The sequence below is a fragment of the Camelus ferus genome, chromosome 32 (genome assembly GCF_009834535.1).
Source record: "Camelus ferus isolate YT-003-E chromosome 32, BCGSAC_Cfer_1.0, whole genome shotgun sequence".
NCBI lineage: Eukaryota > Metazoa > Chordata > Mammalia > Artiodactyla > Camelidae > Camelus > Camelus ferus.
Genome location: NC_045727.1, coordinates 21,138,982 through 21,164,728, shown reverse-complemented (window position 1 = coordinate 21,164,728; position 25,747 = coordinate 21,138,982). Strand labels below are relative to the sequence as shown.

The 25,747-nt window shown below is 50.4% G+C and overlaps 1 protein-coding gene across 21 annotated transcripts in view; it reads left to right on the top strand.

Moving 5' to 3' along the window:
• Window positions 1-25,747, top strand: part of EP400 (E1A binding protein p400) — a 98,459-nt gene that overhangs the window by 10,896 nt on the left and 61,816 nt on the right. For 7 of the 21 annotated variants that reach the window (XM_032471358.1, XM_032471374.1, XM_032471366.1 and 4 more), the window contains exons 2-11: window positions 2,234-2,369; window positions 4,645-6,005; window positions 7,506-7,616; window positions 16,813-16,903; window positions 18,473-18,580; window positions 19,073-19,452; window positions 21,202-21,489; window positions 22,293-22,478; window positions 24,113-24,253; window positions 25,012-25,090. In XM_032471358.1, the coding sequence (XP_032327249.1) occupies window positions 4,680-6,005; window positions 7,506-7,616; window positions 16,813-16,903; window positions 18,473-18,580; window positions 19,073-19,452; window positions 21,202-21,489; window positions 22,293-22,478; window positions 24,113-24,253; window positions 25,012-25,090 (2,710 nt within the window). In that variant the 5' untranslated portion in view covers window positions 2,234-2,369; window positions 4,645-4,679. Of the gene's footprint in view, window positions 1-2,233; window positions 2,370-4,030; window positions 4,112-4,185; window positions 4,392-4,644; window positions 6,006-7,505; window positions 7,617-16,812; window positions 16,904-18,472; window positions 18,581-19,072; window positions 19,453-21,201; window positions 21,490-22,292; window positions 22,479-24,112; window positions 24,254-25,011; window positions 25,091-25,747 lie in introns of those variants that run through there. The other 14 variants (XM_032471375.1, XM_032471377.1, XM_032471368.1 and 11 more) reach the window with 10 other exon arrangements.

Sequence of the window (25,747 nt, the reverse complement as noted above, 5' to 3'; positions counted from 1 at the left end):
GTGGGAGGCATTTTTCTCTTTGGTCTGCAGATCTTGATGAGGCACAGATTTGTGGATGCCGCAGAACCCTGAGAGGCCCCCTGGGTGAACCGCTGCCGGAGGTGGCGGGGACGCAGGGACAGGTGTGTTAGCGTAGTCTTGTTTCTTAAGGCAGAGAATTGCCGGGGTTTGTGTGATGGGCTGGAGTGGAGCGTGTGGAGTGTCTTCTATTACATGGTGTTTTCTTTTTTTTCCTGGTTGAAATGTAGTTGTGCAATGTTACGTTAGTTTCAGGTGTGCTGGTGACTTGACCCGTGCACATGTTATGAAGTGATCGCCGTGATAAGTCCAGTATCTTTCTGTCCCCATGCAGAGTTATTACAATACTGTTGCCATGTTCCTTATGCTGTGTATTACTTCCCGTGACTGACTGACCGCGTGACTGGAGGTCTGCACCTTTCAATCTCCTTCACCCATTTCGCCCGCCTCCCGCCCCTCCCTTCCAGTATTCTGTATCCATGAGTCTCTCTTCGTTTATTGTTCTTTATGTGCTGGACCAGCCAAGATGAGCCTGAGTCTCACAGTTAACAGGTATGCTCCAGATGCCAGGGCTTCCCGCGCGAGGGCGGAGTGCCCACCACAAGTCTCTGCAGTTAGCTCACCCTTCATGCTCCCTTGGGACCTCATCTCTGTGCTTTGTGTCCTCCCAGAGCTGCAGAGTCAGTGTGGCAAATAGCATGCCCCGTCTTTGCCAAATCACGTCACGTAACCACCCAGCCCAGGGCAGGGAAATGCACACGTGTGTTGTGACCGGCAGGAGAATTGGGATATTTGGTGAACAGCACTAATGACTGTGACAAATGCCAGTTAAGGACAACTTTGGAAAGCATAGAAAGGTAGCAGGAAAAAAATCAAAGTGTCATATATTCAGTTTTGACACTTTTTTGCATAGATGTATCAAAATTTATCGATTATTTGTTGTCGGGCATGTTGCCTTTTTGCTGTAGATAATATTTCAGTGCACATCCTTGTCTATTGAACACAGCTCTGACTTTTTCTTAGACTGATCTGGAAGTTGGGTCCCTGGGCCAGAAGATGTGAATGTGCTGTAAGACTCTTGTACCTACTGCCAAATTGCTTTCTGGAGTTCCCAGTTGAACATACTGCCAGACACTATTTTTGGCCTCTATCCTCCCTCCACTCCCATCACGTTCTGTCTGTCCCTGTGCCCTGAATTCACTCTTGAGTGTCGCAGCCATTGTTCCATCCTCTTCCTTGTTCCCTTTGCCGCACTCGCCGTCCATCCCGGGTGCTGTTGACTAGCAGGACTGCCCTAGTGGGTGAGGGCCGGGAGGTTGGGTCTGTGGGGAAACGTAGGGGCAGAGAGGGGGGTAGGTTTGGAGAGGGAGCAAGGCTCATGCCTGAGCGCTCAGCTAGTTGAAGGGGCAGACCAGGATGCCCAGTCCCTTGCTGTCTGGACTGGGAGCTCCCTGAGGAGGGGCTGGCAGCTGGAGCAGTTCCAGCCCCAGCGGGTGGGTTGGGAGCAGCTGCTGTCAGGACCTGGCTCCTGAGCCCTCCACCCCTCACTCTTTGGAGTTCTGACCTGTGGACCCCTGCCCTACTGAGGATAGGGCCCAGGTAGGTGTTTTTTAGAGTGGCATTTTCCTGGCGCCGTGTGCCCCTTTGTGGTATCAGTGTTGCCCTGAGAAAGCAGGAGCCGCACTGTCGGTGAGACTGTGTCCCGTCTGTGGTTGGCGCTGTCCTCGCCGGTGGCACTGGGGGGCGCTGTACGCAGTGGTCCGATGGCTGGCCCCTGCTGCTGGCAGCCCGAGGACCTTGGCCTCCCCACAGTGGTGCCCTCCTCGAGCCCTGAGTTGAGCAGTCCACTCCAGCTGCTTCTGGTGGCATCGCTGTCAGCAGTTAAAAAGTCGTGTTGTCACTGGTGATAGCTTTGCTTTCCAGCCGGTGCGTTTTGTGCGGGATGCAGGTTTAGATGAGCAGTTTCTTTACATTATCGCTGATTGGTTTGTTTTTCTAACTTGACTATAAGCTCACTGAAGTCAGTAGCCACTTTTTAAAAAGTTGAGGTGTAGCTTACGGCTCTATGAATTTGGACAAACACATCCAGGCGTTGCCGCAAATCAAATGTAAAAACAGTTCCATGCCCCCAGGTCCCCTCCTGCCTTCTCAGCTACCCCCCCCGTCAGACCATCAGGCCCTGTCTGATATGTCCCTGCGGTTTTGCCTGTTCCAGGACGTCTTGACATGTCACTGGCCTGCAGTTTGCGGTCCTCGCATCTGGCGCTCCTTGACGTCCTCGTGGTGTGGGTGTGTCGGTAGCTCGGCGCCGTGTGGCTCACCCAGGCGTTCTGTCCCCTCGCCAGGTGAAGGTCAGTATTCACGTTTTGATATGTTTTAGTAGGTAGTTTTTTCATTTTTATTTCTAACCGATTTAAAGTTGTACACTTGATTTTTGGGGGGTGGGGGGAGGTAATCGGATTTTTTTATTTATTCATCTTTAATGGAGATCCTGGGGTAAGAAATTTTTCATTTTTATAACATAGTCTCCACCTAGAACTTGAGCATTGGATATTTCTGGTTACACTTCTTTTTATTTTTACTGTATTATCCTGTAGTGTGTTTTTATGCACAATTGAAAAAATTGGTAGGTGAGTTTCCTTAGAAGGATTGCTAGGGCAGAGGCGTCGGGGTCTGTTTCCCCGCCGTCGCTGCCCAAGCCGTTAGGCAGGCTCTGAGCTCCGAGCCCTTTGGGGTCTCTGCTCCATCTCCCTCCGCATTTTCTCAACACATCCATCAGTTGTCACAGCATATTCCCCCGCCGCCCCGGCTTTTGTAAATTACTACACATAAGAGAGTTTCTCTCTGGCCTTCCTTCTCTCTTATTGATCACCTTTGGTATTCTGGGAATGTATTCTCAGGAAATAACCCTAAACACGTGCTGATGTGTTTATTCTTGGATCTCTGTGCCTGTTGCACACTTATCTCCCTCATGGTGCTTGTTTAAAAACATCAGGAAGAAAAGCTCGTTTTGAAAGCAATAGCACGTTTCTGAGCCTCCCCCGCCCCCGCTGTGCCCCTCAGCTCACAGCCCCACCCGGTATGCTGGGCCCTGTGCTGGGGGGCTGGGGGGCTGGGGTGGGAGTGGGCTCCTGGCTCGGTGACGAAGGCCATCCTCACTGCAGTCCTGGGTTCCCATTCACCTCTCTAATCTGGTATCTGACGTGTTTAGTACATTCGCTGCAGTTTGTGCGTGACCTTCAGGCTGCATCTTCAGAGACCGCCATCAGAGCAGGAAGTGCCTCCTCCTGCTGGTTTAAATGTGGTCCCATGTGTCTGTTTCCCCGGCCTTTACCTGCGCATCTGTGACTTCTGCAGCTTTTATTTCATCTGTCTGCGCATTTCAGCCAGTAGCGTGGCCTGTGGGAGCACTCACTCACACGTTAGTGTATTTCCACTTTTCAGTTTTGTAACTTTTGGTTTATAATGTTTTCATCCCTTGTCTGTTTTCTCAGTGAAATAACAGTAGTGCCCTGACGATGAAAGGGCGCTCCTACTTGTGTTCGGGGGAGGTGTGGGAGGAACACCAAGAAATGGGGAGCTAGGTGTGTCAGTTGAGATGAGGATTTTTAAATAGTAGGTGTTCCTGTGGCTTGACCCAGCCACAGTGGGGAGCAGACAGGCTGTGGCTGTTGTCCTGCTCCAAGTGGGCTCGGCCCCGTGTCGCCAGGTGTGACTGTGAGCATATGCCCTGCCTCACCTCGGGGGTGGCCTCTCCCTGCTCCGTCCTCTGCTGTCTCCTGTCCCAGAAAAGCTGATCTCCCTCAGGGTCCCTTCCCCTCTCCCATACTCTCTCTGGTCCTCCGCACAAGCAGCTTTTGGCCTTTGAGCTCCTGTGAAGCTGAGGTCCCACCTCCCCAGAGTTTGCAGATCCCTAACCAGGAGTCCCCAGAGGGAAGGCTGGAGTCCTGGCCATTCCTCTCTCTCCCTGTGAGCTTTTCTTCTTGACATTCCTCTCTGTGTGCTCTTGCAGACATTGCTGAGATGAGAGGCTGTCGCAGCCAGGCCTGGGCTCTCTCCTGGGAGGCAGAGTCTGACATGGAATGGAGGCTCCGTGCGTCCACACTTGATTGACACTGGGTGTTTGTAGTTAGTGTGGCACAGATGGGTGTGAGAACTGCTGGCTACCGGGGGTGGGTGTTCTGGTGATGGGGTGACAGTGGCATATGACCCATGCCTGCACACCCGCCTTCCTGGGCACCGTCCCTCCCCTGGGAGAGACAGGCAGACAGCCCCACTCATGGGGAGGACCACGAGGCCAGGAGCACCTGCTGGGAGGAAACGTGCCAGTCACAGTACCCGCGCTCAGCTCACAGCCTGCTGGCCTTAAGCAGGTGATGCTAGTTACCTTCCCAGGTAGCCACTTGGGACCACCCACCTGCTCCCGCCAGGCGGTGCCCTGGCACGCTCCGCCCCCTCTGTGCTGAGGGAGGGCATCCCTGGTGCCCTCGCGGGTGGGGCCTGATGAGTGAGACAGGCGTTTGCATCTCCGCCAGAAGCTTCTGCTCAGCGTCTGTGCGGTGCTGCCGAGGGTTCTCGGAATAGTGGCGACCACTGGGTGACTCGACTTTACCTTTGATCTTCCAGGCGAGCGCTAAGTCGGATAAGGAAGGAGGGCGACCATGCACCATGGCGGCGGCCCTCAGAGTGTCCCACACCAGCTGCAGAGGTCCCGGGCCTTTGGCGGCAGCGAAGGGGAAGAGCAGCAGGTCCACCCGAACCCGCCGCCGTCCCCCGCCACGCCCTTCGCGCCATCGGCCAGCCCTTCGGCACCCCAGTCCCCCGGGTACCAGGTTCAGCAGCTCATGAGTCGGAGCCCCGTGGCTGGGCAGAACGTGAACATCGCCCTTCAGAATGTCGGGCCAGTGGTGGGAGGGAGCCCTCAGATCACGCTGGCCCCTCTGCCGCTGCCCAGCCCCACGTCTCCTGGATTCCAGTTCAGTGCCCAGCAGAGGCGGTTTGAGCATGGCTCTCCCTCGTACATCCAGGTCACCTCGCCACTGTCCCAGCAGGTCCAGACGCAGAGCCCCACACAGCCCAGCCCTGGGCCGGGGCCGGGCCTGCAGGGCGTGCGGGCGGGTGCCCCCGGCCCCGGCCTGGGCCTCTGCAGCAGCAGCCCCACTGGGGGCTTCGTGGATGCCAGCGTGCTGGTGAGGCAGATCAGCCTGAGCCCGTCCGGCGGCGGCCACTTCGTGTTCCAGGAGGGCTCGGGCCTGGCACAGGTGGCCCAGGGCGCCCAGGTCCCGCTGCAGCACGCAGGCGCGCCCGTCACTGTCAGGGAACGGAGACTCTCGCAGCCTCACGCACAACCCGGGGGCACCGTCCACCACCTGGGACCCCAGAGCCCTGCGGCTGCGGGCGGGGCCAGCCTGCAGCCCCTGTCCAGCCCCGGCCACATCACCACGGCGAGCTTGCCGCCCCAGATCAGCAGCATCATCCAGGGGCAGCTGATCCAGCAGCAGCAGGTGCTGCAGGGGCCGCCGCTGACCAGACCTCTGCTCCCTGGGGTCGGGGTCGGGGTCGGGGGGGCCTCAGCGTTTGGGATGACGTCCCCACCGCCCCCAACCAGCCCTTCCAGGACTGCTGTGCCCCCGGGCCTCTCCAGCCTTCCTCTCCCGTCTGCGGGGAGTGCGGGGGTGAGAAGGGCTCCCAGGAAGCTGGAGGAGATCCCCCCGGCCTCCCAGGAGCTGGCTCAGATGCGGAAGCAGTGCCTGGACTACCACTACCGAGAGATGGAGGCGCTGAAGGAGGCCTTCAAGGAATATCTCATCGAACTGTTCTTCTTGCAACACCTTCAAGGGAACATGATGGATTTCTTAGCTTTTAAGAAGAAGCATTATGCCCCGTTACAAGCTTACCTTAGGCAGAATGATTTGGACCTGGAGGAAGAGGAGGAGGAGGAGGAGGAGGAGGAAGAGGAAGAGAAGTCTGAGGTTATCAATGATGAGGTGAGAAATAGCGGTTTCATAATCAGCCGGCTATGTTACGTGCATGTGAGTCTAGGCAGCCGTGAATTAAAAATGACCTATGAGCCTGGGGTGCCTCTGACATGCAGTTTCATAAGAGTTTGATCCAGGAGTGAAATTGACGTGGATTTGCTTTTTCCTTCATGGAGGGGGAGAGCTGCTCTTGCTGGGAGGTCGATGCAGAAAGGTGCTGTGAGTTGGGCTGGTGCACCTGGAACCGGGGTGCTCCCCTGACTTGGAGACTGGCCCGGCGAGGCCCAGCTTTCCCCCGTGCTCTGCTGGGCGTGGGGGATTGGCTGACCCTGCAGGGTTGCAGAGGCCAGAGGCGTGGACAGCGCCTGCTGGTTCCCGTAACTTACGTAGGTCCACCCGTTAAAAACACTGTGACCGTGGTTTTTAAATAAGGGGTTTGAATCACTAGCTTTTTATGGTGTACTAGTTACAATTCTACATCACTAGATATGTTTATAAGGTATCTTCACGATTAAACTATGATGATTATGACAAAAAGTTATTTGAGAATTTTTTCAGGTTTTAGATGTAGTCTTAGACTTTGAGATCATATATTAAAGTCACTTCCCAGATACCTATTGAATGACATTTAAGGTAGAATCTTTTTTAGGTAGTGAAGTTTTTGGGTGCCTGGAATGGGTGCTTAATAAATCCTCGGTTTGAGATTTCTCAGTATCTCAGTGACTCCTTAGATCCTTGTATTTGTACTTCCTAAAAACAACGCTGAGCAGACAGTGAGGTGCACTGTGATGCACTGTACTTGTGCCTTTGTGTTGTGTACTGTACACTATGTTGGTGGAGCTTATTTTGTTTTTCGATATAGCTAAAATAACGTAAATCTTTGTCAGCTCTTCTCCTGCAAAGAAATCAGCCTTTGCTGAACAAAAGCTGGTCTCTTTGCTCGTCTCATTGATACTTATTTTGTGTGGCTTTGCCATGTGGTGTTTTCTTTAACACCCTTTCCAGGATGAACCATTTTTATTTTCTAAAAGGTTTATATGATTACTTTGAGGATTTCACCTCTGTTGCCGTGAAATAGTGAAATTCAGGTCTCTCTCTGTTTGTGCACCAATGTTGTCTTTAGGCTCAGTCCCCGTATCTGTCGTTGCCATTCTGACCTACATGAAGTAGGCCAGGGTCTGTCGTACAAACTGCCTATCAGGTTGTTAGGGTTTTGCCACTTGAAGACTGTCTCCCATTCCCATTTTTAAAATTTGAGGTTGCAGAATCTAAGGATATTGCACTTGTGACTTAAATTGGAGTTTCTGCAGGATTTGCAGTTGAGTTAGGTTGTTACGTTATAAATCCATCATATTATAGCAATTCAGTGTCCTTTCACAGGATTTGATGCAAAAACATTCCATTTTAAAACACCAAACATCAGTGAGCTGTCAGCAATAAAATTCTAACAGAATTTTGAGCAGTCTTAAAAATTATGTTGCCTTTTTTTCTCAAAATATTTCCTCTCAGGTAAAGGTTGTGACAGGAAAGGATGGGCAGACTGGTACTCCTGTTGCTATAGCAACCCAGCTTCCTCCAAATGTTTCTGCTGCTTTTTCATCCCAGCAGCAACCATTTCAGGTACTTTTCGATGGTTCTAAAATGTAGTCTCATCCGAAACTTTTCCTTCATCCAATATTTTAACCTTCGATTCACTATTTGCTCTTCAGCATTTTTTCCCAGAGCCCATTCCTTATTTTGAAAAAGTAAAAAACTCTTCCTGCATATAAAATTATAAAACTAAACTGCATGAGTAAATGACAACGCAGATCTTAACGTGTTATTTTTTGTGTGTGTTGACCTGTAACGCAGTAGTAGCTTCGGCATGCATGTCACCTGATACTTACAGTCCTGTTGAATGTACGCTCCGGATTCCTTGTGTGCTGTGTTTTAAATGTTGGTTCTTTCTTGTGTCTTCTATCTGTATTTTTGAGAACAGTGCAAAACAGAACAACAACAACAAAAAGATTAAACATGCTAACTTAGTGTTCTCTGTAGCTGGAAGAAGCACTGAGGTGAAACATACCTGAAATATCAGGACTTCAGGCTTCTAAGTGGATGTTAATTGAATGCAAACTTTAATTTTAAAAAATTTTTTGAAAATTAAATCACTGAGCGTGACATTAATAAATGCCAGGAACCTAAAAGTACAGGTCAGAGTACCTTTAGTCATTTTGGAATAGGTTGTGCTGGGTTCTGAAAGCAGCTTCATCTTGTGAATGCTCAAGGTTTTATTTTAAACTTCGGTGTAATTTCAGTTGTGCGTGGAAGTCGGAGTAGGCACGAAGAGCGCCGCCTGCGCCCTCTGTTCAGAGCCGCCGGTTGCTGCCTTTCTGCCCCGTTTGCATTGCTTTCATTCTCTCTCTTCCTCCCTCCCTCTCTCTCTCTTATGCACACATACGCACATCCCCCGGGGGCTGTGTGAGCCGCACTGCCCCCGAGCGCTTGCGCACGTGGTGTCAGGGGTGGCTGTTACCCGGCCTACCCTCAGTGTGAGGGTCAGTCCCCGGAGTCTCCCGGCAGCTGTCCCGTGACTGAGCCGCGGCTCGGCTCGTGCAGGTCTTGTCTGCTGTTCTGGTGGTGCCCTTTGTGGTTGCTTCTCCCCGGGCTGGGGCCACCCACTGTGCTGAGTTGTCATGCCCCTCTGGTCTTCTTTAATCGGGGCTGGCTCCTCACTCTTCGATGACCTTCATGTCTTTGAGGAGTACAGGCCAGTTACTTTGTAGACGGTCCTTTGATGCGGGCCACTAACTCTGCCTTCTGTCCACAAGTCTGGCCAGAATTAGTCCTCACGTTAAAGACTGCAGAGTAGATTTTCTGACTCCGCTATTCTTACGTTCATTAGTTGGCATCCACTATCATGATGAGCTTTTTTCCCCATTCTTACATTCATATATGGATTCTTACTTTAATCGGTGGGTTATAGATGTCATTAACAGTATTTATTTGTTTAAATTATTTAATTCAATAAAATTCACTCATTTTTTTGTCTGTAGTTTTGTGAGCTTTGACAAACTCACAGAGTTGTGTAAACACCACCACCACAGTCAAGAAACAGGAGTCCATCATCCCCCAAAATGCCCCTCCTGCTACACTTTATGGTCAGACTCCCTCCCTCCGTCTTGGTTCCCCATCTCTATGACTTTGCCGCTCCCAGGTAAAATGTGAGAGGAATCACAGCATGCTGCCTTTTCAGTGCACGTGGTGAACTCAAGATGTAGCCGCGTTGCTGAGTTTACCTGTGGTTTGTTTCTTTTTTTGCTGAGTGCTATTCCTTTGTATGAGTGTCCCCCCATCTGTCCAGTTTCCCTTTGAAGGACCTTGGGTTGTTTTCCAGTTTTTAGCATATGTAAGAGGAAGATTGCTGGGTATGTTAATAAGTTTATGTTCAGTTTTGTAAGAAACTGCCAGACTTTTTCACAGTGGCTGCACCGTTTTGAATTCCCACCAGCAGTAAGAGTTCCTGTTTTTCTGCATTCTCCCCACTACTTGTTTTTGTCCGTTTCCTTTTGTAGTTATTCTAATATGTATGTAGTTTTAGTTTGTGTATCTCTAAAGACTAACGATGTTGAACAAGTTTCCATGTGTTCATTTGCCATTTGTATATCCTCTTTGGTGAAGTATCTCTTCATTTCTTTCACCAGTTTTTTTCACTGTGTCATTTGCTTTATTGTTGCGTTTGAGAATTCTTTATATAATTTGGATTGAAGTTTTTTTTATCAGATATAAATTTGCAAATATTTTTCTCTCCTGCGGTTTATCTTTTTCTTCTTTTATACTGTTTTTTTTTTTTACAGAGCAAAAGTTCTGAATTTTGATGCAGTCTATTTTACCATTTTTTTCTTTTATGGATTGTGCTTTTGACATATATGTAAGAATTCTTTGCTCAACCCAAGGTCACAAAAACGTCCTCTGTTTTCGTCTAGAAGTTGTATAGTTTTAGGTTTTACATTTAGGTCTGTGATCCACTTTGAGTAAAGTTTTATATAACATATAAGTGTAAGTAAAGGTTCATATCTTTACATGTTGATAGCCAGCTAGTTGAGCACCATTTCTTAAAAAGACTGTTCTGAATTGACTTTGCATCTTTGACAAAAGTCAGTTGATTCTACCTGTATGGGTCCATTTGTGGGCTCTCTTCTCTTCCATTGACCGATGTGTCTTTGTTTTTGCTTATGACACACTGTCTTTACTACTGTAGCTTTGTAGTAAGTCCTGAAATCAGTTAGCATGAATTCTTCAACTTTATTCTTTTTCAGAATTGTTTTGGTCATTCTGGTTCCTTTTGATATCTACAGAACGCTCTGCTAGGATTTTGGTTGGGATTGCACTGAATCTATTGACCTGTTTGGGGAGAAGTAATATCTTGATAACATTGAGTCTTCTAGCCCAGGAATATGTTACAGCTCTCCATTTATATTTATCTTCTTTGATTTCTTTCATCAGTATTTTGTAGTTTTCAGCATGCCAATTCTATACATATTTTGTTAGACTTACACCCAAGTATTCTAATTTTTCTGTAGTGCTACAGATGGTACTTAAATTTTTAAAAGTTTTCCTGGTTGTTCATTCCCAGTTTATAGGAATACAATTGACTATGCAACCTTGCTAAGTTCCTTTTCTAGAGTCAGGAGCTGTTCTGTATATTCTACAGGATTTTCTCCTTGGAGACCATGTCTGCAAAGAAGCAAAGTTTATATTTTCTTTTCCTGTCTATGCCTTTTATTTCTTTTTCCTGTCTTACTGCACTGGCGTGGAATTCCACGGTGATGCTGGATAGGAGTGGTGAGAACAGACATTCTTACCTTTTTCCTGGTCTTAGGGGGAAGGCGGTTAGTCTTTTACCTTGAAGTCTGATGCTAGCTGTAGATTTTGTAGGTATCCTTTATCAAGTTAAGGAAATTCCTTTATTCCTAGTGTTTATCATGAAAGGAAGTTGAATTTTCTCAAATGCTATTTCTGCATCTGTTCACTTAATCATGCAATTTTTCTTGTTTGGTCCGGAAGAATGGTGAATTACGTCATATGAAGATACAATTTATATGCAGGGACTACACAGGTCTTTAGTGTTACAGTTTATCAAGTTTAACAAGCAGCACTTAACTTGTACACCTGTCAGACGTCCATTTCCATCATCTCCTGTGTCCCTGCAGGCCACCCACTGCCCACCCCCCCATGTTTTGTTATGTTTATTCTGCTCTTACTGCTTTTTTCGGTGTTCAACTTGTCTGTGATTTGAGCAGTCGGAGCTCTTCCGAGCTGGCTCTAGTATACTCTTGACACATCCCTGCCACTCTCTGAGCACTTGCTTACTTTCTTCTACGAGATGTTTAAGGTTTATCTTGCATATTCCTTGATCAAGCCCGAGATCAGCCATTTCTCCAGGGAGCCTGGTTCCTTTCGGTGGGGAATAGTAATTTGAACCTGATGTTCAGGTGCTTCTTGAGATGAATTTGATACAACTGAAGATAAGATTTCTTCAGTTGGAAATTGTCAGAAGAGTTGTCCGTGGCACGTCTTTTCTGTTAATGCTAGAGGAATGTGATACATCAGTATGCTTATAGATCACACTGATACTTGCCTAAGAACAGTGGGACCGTGAAAGGCACCAAGTACCTGTAAACTTAGGTGGTTTCCACAGTGACACGAATTAAACCTTCTGATTTACCGTTGTGCTTACCAGATGGCCAGAAATCAAATTGTTGATTTAGGTCTGCAGGGTTCTCACCCACTTTTGATGGCAGTGTATTGTGGAAACATTTGGAAACATTTCAGGTGATCGGGAAAAAGCGAGCATGGGTGGGCCCTTTGCCCTGCCAGCATGCTCTAAAGACACTCTGTTTGTGCCCCAGAAAACATGTCTAGTGCTGTTCCCAGCAGCACTGTTTGTAAGTAGCCCCAGTCTGAGAAGAACCAGCATGTCCACCAGCAGCAGACAGGTCAGTGAGTGGTGCACATTCGCGCAGAGGAGTGTGAACGAGAGCAGTCAGCGGTGGGAGCGCGGGAGTGGGTCCCTGCACGCCTGGGCGTGGTGGGTCTCAGCGACACCGTGTGGGGGGCAGGGGTTGTGGGAGGCGCAGGCGGCACTGCTTCAGGTCCAGTTCCCGGGGAAGCAGAGCCAGACACAGTGCTGGGCAAGCTGAGCCCGTAGCTGCCGACCCTGGGGAAGTGTCCTCGCGCGGTCCAGGTCACCGGGGCTGTGGGGAGGGGCTGCCTGCACGGTGCCGGGGTCTTCACGGCACGAGTAGCAGTTGATTCTTAAGCCTCGTGATGAGTACGTGGGTGATCTTTATTACTTTTTACACTGTAATCATTTTTCTTTTCTTTCTTCCTTTTTTTAATTGAAGTACCGTCAGTTATATTGTGTCAGTTTCTAGGGTACAGCACACTGTCCAAGTCATGCATATACGTACATGTTTGTTAACCATATAGGTTTTTCTGCCTCTCAGCATTTTATTACGAAAAATTGCAAACAGAGAGAAAAGTTCAACAGTGTTCAGTGAACACCTGTATCCCAGTATTTAAAATGTATGATCAATTTTCTCATGCTTTTAAAATCACATTATAGAATATATTAAATATTTAAGAGACCAAAAGAGGAAAACCAAGGAGTGTCCGTTTTGAATTATAGATCTTTGAGGCAAATACTAGTGGATGTCTAAGGAGACAAGAAAATGGAGTCTGTCAGAAGACATTCTGAAATGAAAAATATATCCTTTGCTTCCTTTGGGGGGGGAAAAAATCTCAGTACGAGTTTTATCATTTACAACCAGCTGTAGAATTTTCATATTGGCTAATCTATATTGACTAGTGAAATTCCAGAAATAAATTCAGAATTCTTTGCATTATATATATATATATAGTCTGCTTCCAAAAGATTATGAGGTAATATTACTGAGTGCAGAGGAATTGTATATAAAATAATACACACTCACATGCACTCACATATTTATTAATAAAAAGAACCATTCTAAGTAGACAGTATCTTTCAGTGGCTTTTCTGTTAGAGAAAGTGAACAGTCATCCATAGTTCCATCATTCTAAGAAAGCTTTTAAATATTTATTACATACATACCAGTTGACACAGTGTATTTACACTTTTCTTTGGCCATTTCATTTGACAAGTGCCCTATGTTTTATTCACTTTCATTAATTCTGACTTTAATGGCTTCTCATATATCATTCTGAGGAACTGTGATTTCTTAAGCCACTTTTCTCATTTTAATTCTATTTAGAAAAAGTTTTCAGGAGTAGCATTGGTGACGCAAGGAAGTCTTAGTGTCTGTGCGGTGCTCGCCATGCTTTGGTGTTGGCAGAAGGTGCTGCTGGAAGCGTGTGAGTGGTCCCGGGTTTGTTACCGCCTTGTCAGCACTGGCAAGCGTTCTAAACAGAGTTCAAGACATTACCAGGATGAATATTGTTACTTGCAACCAGTTACTGGATTTTTACAACAAACTGCTCTGCTGGTGATTAAACTCTGGAAGTAAATCCAGAGTTGTCGGTGTGTGTATTAGTTTCTGCTTCCATGAAGTTTTGAGGTGCTGTTCTAGAGTGCAGGTTATTATGTACAAAGTAGTTTTTACTGCAGTTACTTAGACCTTAAAAGATCCTAATCGGAGGTTATTTTTCAGCGGTTATAATGTTACAAGAAATGAATACTTACAGGTCTTTAACCCTGCCGCAACTATTGATTTTTTATTCTTACTTACGTGTTCGTATTTTTACGTGTCCAGTTAAAGCTTCGTAGGTGTGAAGTGGAAGCTTACTTGTTTAATTGACGTGCGTGTGGAAAGAAGGCGTGAGAGATTCTCTCTCGCTCACCCTCCCCCCAGATTAACCTCGGGGGGGTTTCTTTCAGAATCTTGAACTGAGAGACTTCTGGTCACCGAGCCCAAAGCCTTGTCCATTACAGGTGGGTCCTTTGAAGGGACTCAGGATGGTCATCACCTCGTTGACCATGCCCTTCTCTTTCGGTGACTGGGCATCACCACAGGTTCCACTTAGTTTACACTTGTTTCTTTAAACTGGACAGAAATGTACTCCTTGGTGACCACCAGCTGCAGCTGTTGGCCTTAGTTCCTCCCTCCGGAGGCTGCTCTTTCTGGTAGCAGGCATTCCAGATTTTCTTTTCTGTGAGCTACATCCCCAGTTCCTTCGACTGTTGTTTTCCCCTTGGCGTAGTTTCTAGACTCCCTCTAAGTTGTACTGTCTGCTCTGGAAAAGTCTGTTTCTCTGTTGTCTTTCTTCAGATGGGCATCCAGAATTCTGTTCCCATCAAGGAGTATCTTTTTTTCTATGAGAATTTTTCTTTCTTATTTTTTAAAGAGTTCCAGTATATGATTGTTAATTAAAACCAAATTTGTATTTTATAAACAGCAGTGTCTTTCCTATTAAAATACTCATGAAGACTGTAAGATAAAACTGAAAACCATTCTGAAAACCGAGAGTCAGTGGCAGTCAGGAGTTAGGGAAAGAGAAGCCTTCCCTGTCAGTGTCTTTGATGATGTATTTTTTCTTTGAATGAAGTCCAGTGTATCAGTTTTTTCGTAAGGATGTTCAGTCTTCTAACATCCCCTGGTTGAGAAGACTTCGTTCCCTCTGGGTAACTTTGGAGTCTTCAGGAAGTGACATTGTGTGGGAGCGTGAGTCTCCCTCTGCGCTCTGCTCAGTTCTCTCCGTCTGCCGTCCGTCCTTCAGCGGCACTAGGCCCCCCGATGCCCGAGGTCTGCGGTGCGTCTGGACATCCTTCTCTCCTCTTGTCCTTCTCTCAGGAATCTGCTTTCAGTTTGCTGACCTCTGCGTCCCCACTCTGCTGCTCAGCCTAGCCAGTGAACTCTTTTATTTTAGATACTTTATTTTTCAGTTGTCGAATCTCCATTTGGCTCTCTTTTTTAACAGTTTCTTTTTTTCCTGACAAGGTCTCCTTCGTCCTTCATAACAGCATACTTCCTCTTGTGTCCTTGGGCACACTCACTAAAGCCACGGTGAAGTCCCTGCTGCCAGTTACAGCATGTGGGCCGTCTTGGGGTTGGGGTCCATTGACTGTGTTCTGAGTGTGGCTCCTGTTTTCTCGTCTCTCTGTGTTCTGGAGTAAGTTTGAATTAGATTTTGGATGTCATGAGTGATACATTGTAGAAACTCTGGGTTCTGTTCTGTTCTTCTGAAGAGTGCGATCGTTTTGCTTTCACATGTAGTTAATGTGATTGAATTGGAACTGTAAACCCTGTCTCCCGATCACGGTGCTGGAGACGTCCGTGCGGTTGTTTTGGCTGGGGCTTGGAGTCTTTGTGCAGGTGTGGTTTAGGAGGCACCCAGACACCGAGGAGAGGACTCTGGGCCTCCCCCACCTCCAGCTGCCTCCTGTGGCTCTGCTCTGATCTCCTGCCCTCCGTCTTCAAAGTGGCCTTCAAGCCAGTGAGGCCCTGCACGTCTCTGGATCTGAGCTGGTCCACGCAGTGCAGCCTGGGGCCTGCTCTTGCCGAATGCTGTAAAATCAGCACTCTCCCCTAGCTCCATTCCCTTCTTGCAAGGGTGGAGTGTTCCATCTTGTAGCTGCCTACCCTTTCATATCTTTTTATATTTCATCTAGAGTTTGTGTTTATCTACAGTGTGTTTGGCCCAACAGGAAGTACTTAGCCATTACCGGACACGGAACCCTGTATCAATTTCTTTTATTTTAAGAAAGGCCTTTTTTCAATTCCAGAAGTAATACATGTTCACTACAGAACATTTGGAAAATTTAGAAAAGTGCACACAAACACGAATTATAAATTACCTATAGTCTTGTCCCCAGAGATAACCACTGTTCACATACTGGTTTTCAAATCATTCTTTTCTTTCTTCCTCCTTCCTTCCGTCTCTCTGTCCATCCCTCCCTCTCTCGCCCCATCTTTGTTAAGTGTAGATGGGGGGTGCTTGCTTTCCTTTTTACTCTGAGACCTCTTGCCATGTGAGGCAGTGACCTGCAGCGCGGCCGGTACTGGCAGCGTAGTGCCTGTTCCCAGGGCTGCAGGGGTCAGCGGCCCCTCGCACAGAGCAGTTACTGTGTTTAGACGTTTAAAAGAAAGCCTCACTAAGTAGAGTAGATGTAATTGAATTATTAAAAACACGGGCAACTAGCAGCTGTTCAGCATAATTCTCAGCATTCGGTGTCCCTGCAAGCGTGGTGCAGAGCTGTGAGAGGCGCAGGGTGCCCACACACAGTGGGTTTCTGTCTTCTCTGGTAGCTTTTCATTTAAACATTCAAAGTAGAGCCTGTATATATTTCACATAGCTTTATGTCATGTATGGTGCTAACTGCAAAAATGCCATTTTGAAGTTAATTGGGTTGTTACGAATTAGCGTGTTAGTGTCATTTTCCAGTACCAAGACAGTTTCAGCCTTTCTTGTTGTCACTCGGCTTTTGTGTTTCTGGCGGGGTGATGCCGGGCAGGGTGACTGGTGAGGGAGGCTGAGCTGCAGCCCTAGGTCCGAGACTGAAGTTCCCGCGTTAGTTTCTGCTGTCTTCTTTGTGCAAAGCTAGCTTGTTTCTGAAGGACTCTAGATTTGCATTGATCTGAAAGTACATTTAAAACCAGAATACAAGTCCTTTTTTTTTAATCCTCCAGAGGTAAGTTAGAACTTACTTATTACAATACATTGGGTAGATAACATTTCTCTTCTTAAGAAGGAATGAGGTCAGTGTTTGGGATAATTATGATAGTTTTAGTTTATATTCATTCTTGTAATGCACTTAAATGATCAAGAGCTCAGTTTTTCTTTTTCTTTTTCTTCACAGCAGCAAGCCCTAGCAGGGACCCTGGTGGCAGGGGTCGGAAATGCGATAGAAACGGACCCCTTTAAGAGGCAGCAGGCGGGACCCCCGGCAGGTATGTTCCGGAGCCCAGGCTGAGGTGCCCTCAGGGCCCAGGTAGCGGCTTAGTTTGGGAGTTCCTGTGTGGCGGCCACATGTTTCTGAAGCACGGCCCCTAAATGGAACTTGGTTTTGGTTAGTTTCTACTTTGAAAGTTAATTTTTCTTTGGTGATAATCAGCTAAACAAAATGTTTATGTGAATATTTACGTGTCCTGAAGTTAGAGAAGTTTGTCGGTTGAACTGATATGTTCCAGTTTGATTTTCTGTGTGCGTTTGTAGGCTCCTTAGTCCTCATGATATGGTTAAATGCAAAACCATTTGCTTTTTCAAGTTGTCATTCATTTTTCAAACTGAATTTTTTCTTCAGCTTATGAACTTAATGCACAATTTGTGTAAAAGATCCAGACAGTTCAGAAGAGGGTAATTTAAGTCTACCTCTGTCTGTTGTTCCTTCCTTGTTCCCTAGCCACAGACGTAGCTGCTAAGATTTGTTCACATTCACAGACATTTTTCTGTTCACACACAAGCATTGTTACAGATGTGTCATTCTGAAAAAATTCCAGTGTGACCCTGTGTACACCGTTTTGTCTTTTTTTTTGGTGGGGGTAGGTAATTAGGTTTATTTATTTATTTTTTAAATAGTATTTATTTTTTAATCTAAGTACTGGGGATTGAACCCAGGACCTCCTGCATGCTAAGCACACACCCTACCACTGAGCTACGCCCTCCCCCCACACCACTGTGTCTCTAATATTAACTGTGGGTCGTCTTTCCCAGCGGTGGACCTCTTCCTTTTTGACGGCTGCAGGATATTCCATTGCATGGTGCTTCCTGCTTTGTTCATCAGACCCTTGTTAGCATTCATTTATTAGTATCCTTTTTTCCTGTTATAATCAAAACAGGACTGAGCATTTAATTGTGTATTTTTTCCTACGTCTTTCCCCACACATCTGAAAGAAGAGCTCCTAGGAATGAAATTGCTGGATCAGGCGTCTGCGTAGTTAAATACTGGTGATGCTGAGTAGCCCTCCAGCAGGACAGGGCCAGTTGTCACTTCCGTCAGCTATTTCCAGCCATTTTTATTTAAGTATGATCAGTCTTTTAATCATTGTTGATCCAGTGGGTGAAAAATCAAGTCTTTCGTTTTGATGTGACTTCCATTTTGATGAGGTTGCAGTACCTCTTCACCTTTCTAACCACCTGTGGGTGTTGCTCTGCCAGCTGCTGGTGTTCTCTGCCCGTTCTGTCTGGATGTCGGTCCTCTCACGTTAATTTGCAAGAGCTCTCAGAGTGTGGAGTGGGTGGAGCGAGTCAGCCTTTGGCCCGTCATGTATGTTGCAGATGTTGTCTCGTAGGTTGTCGCTTGTCCTTTGCCTTTTTATGATGCTTTTTCTTATATTTACAGACATTTAACGGAAAGAAATTATACTTATCAACCTTATCTTTTATGGCTTCTGCATTTTGGTTCATGTTTAGAAATGCCTCTGTGCTCAAAGATGATAAGAACACTTACACTTTTTTTTCTACTACTTTTGTGGTTTTATTTTTACATCAAACTGCACCTTTTCTGAAAATTATTCTAGAGCAGTCTAAGAGACCTCGACTTGAAGTGGGTCACCAAGGGGTAGTTTTCCAGCACCCAGGGGTGAACACAGGAGTTCCTCTTCAGCAGTTAATGCCGACAGCTCAAGGTAAGACCCAGCACCAGAGCCAGCTCTCTTAGCTCAGAAGGAGGGAGTGCAGGGAGGTCTTAAGAAACCAGCATCAGGCTAAAATGTGTGGAGTCAGGTAGCATATTTGAAGTGGTTTCTGGAAATGGGATGTTCCTCTGAGTCCTGGTTAACTCTGAAGAAACCACGGAGACCAGTTCTGGACACTTCAGCGGAGCCGCATGTCCCTCTGTCCTCCAGCTGCCTCCAGCTGCCCCCAGCGCTCACTGCTGTGTCTCCTGCCCTGCCGCTGTGGTAGGGACCCCGCGGCGCTGCCACGCCTGTGCTGCTTGGCGCCAGCTTGCAGAAGCCAAGGGCCTTCCTTTCCTTTTTTGTGTGCTCGTGTATAACATCAGAGCTAATATACACAGATTTCCCGCCAGTTAAATTTGCCATTTGCGTGTGCGATGTTCTGAGTTGAGGGGTCTGTGACACACCGGAGTCAGTGCTGGGGGGGTCTGCCCTCTTCTGCAGGAGGAATGCCGCCTGCCCCGCAGGCCGCTCAGCTCGCCGGCCAGAAGCCGAGCCAGCAGCAGTACGACCCGTCCACGGGGCCGCCAGTGCAGAACGCCGCCAGCCTGCACACGCCGCCGCCGCAGCTCCCGGGCCGGCTGCCCCCCGCCAGTCTCCCTGCCGCGCCCCTCCCATCGGCGCTGCAGTTCTCACAGCAGCCACCGGTGGTGGAGCCGCAGACCCAGCTCCAGGTCCCTGTGAAGACGCAGCCGCCAAGTGCCCCGGTCCCTGCTGCACCGCCCGGCCAGCTGCCCGCTCCCCCGCCGGTGCAGCCGGCCCTCCACGTCCCGGTGCCTGGGAAGGTGCAGATGCAGGCCCCGCCACTTTCGGCCCAGTCACAGGTACCGGCCCCTTGCCGCTACCCTGGTGAGAAATGGCCGAGAGGGCAGGACATGTGTGGGCAGGACAGGGCACTGCGTGGTAATTCACTCTCCCAGCAGTTCCTCTCCTGCGTCAGAGCTGTAGTTAATTTGGTAGCTACGAAGTAATGTTATTGAGTGTGTAACGGCAGTTACCATTATTAAATATCAGGAAACGACACGGTTCTTACTGCTGCTCTCAGTACAGGGAGGCCTGTGAAGGGCCTTGTGTCCCTTGTCCCACCTGGTGGAGGTCAGTGGCAGGAGCCCCCTTACCAGGCAGGAGGGAAGGCCGGGGCGGGGGCGTGCTCTGGCTCCCCCTCCGCGGGTGCCGGCCCTCCGGACAGTCCGCTCTGCAGGCAGGATGAGCCACTTGCCTGCCAGGCTTCAGGTGCATTTCTCACGTGTATAATGCTCCCCCGCACCCCCCGCTAGTTCATTGTACCCAGATGCCTTTGAACCGCGCACAGTGAACTGCGTGGGGCCCTGACGACTGGTGCGACTCTGAGCGCGGGTGCAGCCTGTCTGCAGCCCCGAAGTGGGGGCGGTGTTTCCGGAGACTCAGCAGTGTGTGGTCGGCCAGAGCAGGAAAGCCCCCCCTTCCTCTCCCCCTCCCTCAGTAACAAGGAGGTTTCCTAGCTGGGCTTTGAGTTCAAGTTCTTCTGGTGACTGGGGAAGTCTGCTGCTCCTTCACCAGGTGGAGGGCGGGGCGACCAGCACTTACCCGCACACCAGCTCCTTTACCCCCATTTAGCTGGGAAAGGACTCAGGCCAGAGAGGCCCTGTAACCTGACGGGATCGGGCAGTCGGCGCTAGAGGAGCTCTGTTGATTGATTCTAGAGCCTTTCATGAAAGACTCTCCTTCCAGGTTGGGCAGGGGCTGGCAGCGTGTTCTGTGAAGGGCCCCAGAGAGCGGGCTGAGCAGGCCATGCGGTTCCTGCTGAGCCGCCCAGCCGTGCTGTTGAAGGTGCAAGGGGCCCCGGGCCCACAGATGAGTGGCTGTGGCCAGTCGAGCTTTACAGAAGTGTGTGGCCGGCCGGGCTTGACCGGGCGCTGAGGTGGGCGCTGAGGAAGATGCATGGGGGGACCGGCCTCTCTGCGGGGCGCCTCCGCGTTCCCGGCTGTGAATTGGTGCCTTCTCCCTGCACCCGTCCGCAGCCCTCCCTGCCCTGCCCCCCCCCCCCCCGACGGAATCCCTGTGTGGACTTAGCTCCACCTTCAGTCGCTGTGGGAGGGGCCTGCCTGTGCTGGGCCTGATCTTTACGGGGCTGTGCCGTCGGGACAGCCCAGAGCGGGCCTTCTGACCTTGCGCTCGCCTGCACGCCAGGTTGTGGAGAATTTGTATTTGCCCTTCAGAGAAAAGGCACAGGATGAGCATTTGGTATTTTTCAATTAAAAAGAAGCTTACTTAGTTAAAAATTCTAAAACATTATTTGAGAAAGTGAGAAAAAGCCGGAAATTGCGAAAAACCAGGAAAGAAAAAGCTTACATGACATAAGAAAATACGTGAAAGCACAGTTTATGGTTGTTCTGACTGTGGCTTTGTGACGAAGGGGCCAGTGTTCTCTGGGGACACAGCTTGGGTTGTGTGTTTCTGTGCTTTGCGTGATCATGTGTGGTGTGTCGGCAGTGGGGGGGGGGCGGCCCTGGGGTACATTCCCCTCTGTTGGCGAGGCCGGCTCTGGCCCTCGGTTCTGGGAGCGGCACTGAGGCCCTATTCCTCCCCACTAGCCGGTGGCGCCAACACGACCCTCTGTGGACCCCGCCCAGCCCGGTCAGCGGCCCTCGGCCTCCTCATCTACCTCATCTGTTGCTCCTGCAAGTGGCCCGGGCCCATCGCCTGCACGGGCCTCCCCGGTGAATAGACCCTCCTCAGCAGCCAACAAGTCACTCTCTCCAGTCACCTCCCGGTCCCCGGGGGCAGCTGTGTCGGCGCCCCCAAAACCGCAGAGCCCAGCTCAGAATGCCGCCCCGCCCCAGGACAGTTCTCAGGACAAGCTCGCAGAACAGATAGCACTGGTAAGTGCGCTGCATTTGTTTAAAAAGTGTGCTGCATTTTTTAAAAAGTTAAGCTGAAGGAAATTGTACAGTCTATTCCAGTTTGCGAGATGCATTTGAGTTTAATGTCTGCGGGACAATAGTTTAAAACTGAGCACCTGAATGTAAGGGTGATTGAACGTGGTTTGGGATCCGCAGAAACCAAGCTGAAAACCGAGTAGTTGACCTGCCCTGCTGGAAGTCGACGTGTGTGGAGACGGGCTTTCCTGTGCCGAGAGCAGCGATCTGGGGCCGCTGTCGCTGCATGCTGGAGGGCCGGGGCGTGCAGGGCAGGCCCGTGCGGGTCACGGCCTGCCCTCAGTGCCTGCTGCCCTTGGGTGACAAGGCAGTCGTTCTGCTCGGCTTCATCAGGGGAGTTGAAAGAGACGTAAAATAGGCCGGACACCATGAGCCCGGCAGTCCCCGTCGCTGTTTGACGTGGGGTTGGTCCGGGGCCCGCTTGTAGATCTCCTTCCCTTCCCCGGGTGGAGGCGGGTTCCCGGCAGGGTGTCGCCTCCCGTAAGTGCTCCGCTGTGAGCGCTGGTCTGCACACGCTGTCCCTAGTCTCCGGGCTGGGGCAGGACTGTGGCTTCAGCTGCTTCTGGTGCCCCTGGGGGCCGCACACCCCCGCCCCTGATCTTTCATGGAGCTGCTGTTGGCTTCGTGTCTGGCTCGCTCTTTGTTACCGAGACTTCTGCGTAGTAGGCGTGCAGCGATCATGGTGTGAGTTAGCAGTGTGCCTTCAGCTGTGTGCTGGACCTCCTTCACCCCTTCGCTCCTTACAGGAAAACCAGATCCATCAGCGAATCGCAGATTTAAGGAAAGAAGGCCTATGGTCCCTCAGACGGCTGCCAAAACTGCAGGAGGCGCCCCGTCCCAAATCGCACTGGGATTATCTGCTGGAGGAGATGCAGTGGATGGCCACAGACTTCGCCCAGGAGAGGAGGTGGAAGGTGGCCGCTGCCAAGAAGGTAGTCCTGCGGCGCAGGCAATGGCGCTTTTCTCTCGTCACTGGGTGGTGTGAGGGGCTTAAAGGGCTAGAGATGGGAAGTCTCCCAGCCCCGCCGTCTGAAGGATTTCTTGGCTCGTGAGTAGATGGAGAATGCTTCGCTGCTGTTGAGAAAGCAGCTGCTGAGTGACTCACTTCTGAGGGCTGTCAGCCGTGCTCCAGCGTGGCCTGTCGGGCTGTAGGGTGCAGACGTGGCTGCCCTGCCGCAGCTCTGGCCTGGGGTTTAGGCTCTTTGTCTCGCTGGAATGAGGATGCCTGCAGCCCTGAGAGCGAGGTGAGAGCTGGAGTGGGGAGAGGCCAGTGGATGGTGAGCAGCCCGGGCGCCGTCCCCGGGCCTCCCGGCTGTGCGCCGCCCTGGGGCCTGCTCTGCGCGGCCTAGTCTCCGGTCCAGCTTCTCTAGTTCCGGCTCAGAGTTTGTTTCCTTCTCTCTGCTCCCCGAGCAGGCACCCAGCCCTGGGGGATGCCTGGCAGCTGGGAGGTGCTGCCGCTAACGCTGGCAATGTAGAAGGTGATAGATCTCTAGAAACCTTAGATCCTGAAACGCGGAGCACCTGTCCTGTGTGTGTGCGCACAGCTCGGGGCCCGTCATCTCCCACCTCCATCGCCGTGCCAGTGTCTTTGCTCCTCGGGCCCGTGTGCTGTCTTCGTGTTTCCTGTACCCTCAGGACTGGGGACTGAGTCTGTGTGCCCTCCTGTCCACCTTCCTCCCCTGAGCTCTCCCCTCACTCTCCCCGCGTAGTTTTGGTAGAGAAAAGCTGAGACCACGGGGATAACAGAGTTCCGAGTATAAAGGGTCTTAAATCAGATCCATGGGTATTTCAGAAGAAAACCCAGGTTGCTCCTTAAGCGTGTCCTTTTTCACCAAGGAAGATGGTCCTGAGCATGTAGACACAGGGCTGGACAGAGCGGTGGACGGGGACACTGACACTGAACCACGAGCTGTGGCCGCGTGAAGCAGGAGGCTTCACTCAGGGGGGTGTGATCGACCAAGACCAGGCCCCTGGAGTCGTGTGGCGGGAGGCCGCGTCAGTGTCCACCTGGCCTCCGGCACGCTTCTCACCAGAATCAGGGCGCCACAGCGTGCTGTGCTTAGGGCTGGGGGCATGCTCATTTCTAAGTTATTTCTGCACCTTTCTGAGGCACTGCTGGTGGGGGTGTAGAGAGTATAAACTCTGGAAGCAGTTGGCAATATAAAGCAAAAACCTTAAAAAAGAAATGAATTATCCCAACCCAACTTTTTTAATACCTAGGAATTAAATAAATTTTACCGCATTCATGCAATGGAAATGGTAACCATTAAAACTGATCTTGATCTGTGTTGATTGGTAGAAAGATGTTAGTCACATGTTAAAGGGGGAAAGAAGATTGTAGCACATGTGACGTTGCATTTTGGAGAGAAGTGCGTGGACTTAGTAAAACGGCACTTTCTGGAAAAGTCAGGCGGAACGTCAGCAGCGGTTCTTGCTGGCCTCCGGGCTTCTCCTTTGCGTCCCGGGCCGTGTGTGCGGCCTCAGGCTCAGGGCAGTGTGGAGAGACGCGTGTCTCTTCCTGGCCCGACGTGGCGCAGCGTTAAGGGTCTCGAACTTCGCTCACCAGCTTGTGAGGACCGTGGCGCGCCGGCTGGAGGAGCAGCAGCTCCGGGAGGAGCGCGGGCGCAGGGAGGCGCAGAGCCGCCTGAGGCGCATCGCCGCGTCGGCGGCTCGCGAGATAGAGCACTTCTGGTGGAACATCGAGCAGGTGAGTGCTGGCGCTGACGGGGCCCTGGGAACATGGCACGTCCTGCCTGGCGGGGCTGCCTCCTGAACGCTGCCCGGCTGAGGGAGGGGGATGCCCACGGCAGGTGGCCCGGGGGGGGGGTCCCCGCGCTGCCTGTCGGCACCCCTGACTGTTGGCTCCTTAGGAGACCTGGCTTCCCGCTGTTTCTCTTAGCGCGTTGAATACCCGCCAGCTGTAGCCCGCATGCCCCCGGCGGCGTGTGAGCCTTCCTGCGGGGTCTTTCAGGCCGTTCTGCTTGGCAGCAGTGCCGGTCACTACAGGCAGCTTGTCTCCAGAACGGCTGCTCTGTCTCTAGCTTCCTTTCAATAAAAATTCACATTTTGCTGTCTGGCAGTATCTGGGCAGGATGCCGCGGCCACAGAACAGTGCAAAGGTGCCAGACCGAGTGTTTCTTTCTGAAGTGCCGCTGGCCTTTGAACAACGCGAGGGCTGGGGCGCCGACCTTCCGCGCGGGTAATTGGCCCCCGTGTCTGCGGTTCCATCTGCGGGTTCAGCCAGCTGCAGACCGTGTCGTTCTGTAGTGTTTACTCTTGGAAAAAACCCGTGTGAAAGTGGCCCCGTGCCGCTCAAACCCATGTTGTTCAAGGGTCAGCTGTAGTTTGAAAGGAGGCTGGGACAACTGTGCTTCTGGACGATGTGTGTGAGTTTTAACGTTTTCGTATACAGAACTTTATTGTTTACGTTCCTAGTCACATGCTTACTTAACTCTTTGCATTTAGGTTGTGGAAATAAAACTACAAGTAGAATTAGAAGAAAAAAGGAAAAAGGCCTTAAATTTACAGAAAGGATCCAGAAGAGGTATGACACCCGTTCAGAAGCCGTCCCCTCTCCCAGGCTGTGTTAGTCCCGATGGCTCGCCGTCGCCTCGTGGACCCAGGGGGGTCCTCTGCTTACCAGCCTGGTCCTGGTTTCTCTTGTGTGCTGTGGGAGCTGACTGTCTCAGTTCTTTTGAGATTCACCAGGATGAGTCAGTACCCTCGGGTTGATCAGCTTTGGGGTGCTCTCAGAACCGGGGTTCTGAGCCTGCCCCTGGCCCGTCCCTGGACAGGGAGTGAGCTCCCCAAGGGCAGTGCCCACCGGGGTGCCTGTGCACCATTGCCTGGCTTCGACCACGTCTGTAGTGGCAGCCCCATCACTGGACGCTCTGAGGTGTGCCAGGCCCTGGGGAGCGGTCCTCACCGCGAGAATTCTGGGCGCAACACCTCCCTTTTACTGATGGGGAAACTGAGGCAGAGAGGCAGCCGCCGCCGGAAGTCTTGGGACTGTAAGATCATGCAGATCATCAAATAAGAACTTTCCCAGATGGGAGGCTTCTGGGTACCTGCAGAATCATGCGTGCTGAAAGCTGAGAGCGGCCAGCGCTTGGCGGGTGTGGAGGTGGGGCCGCCGCCCGGTGTGACTGGGAGGAAGGCAGCGGGACTGGCTCTTGCTGTCTGCTCCTCACGGGGGCAGGTA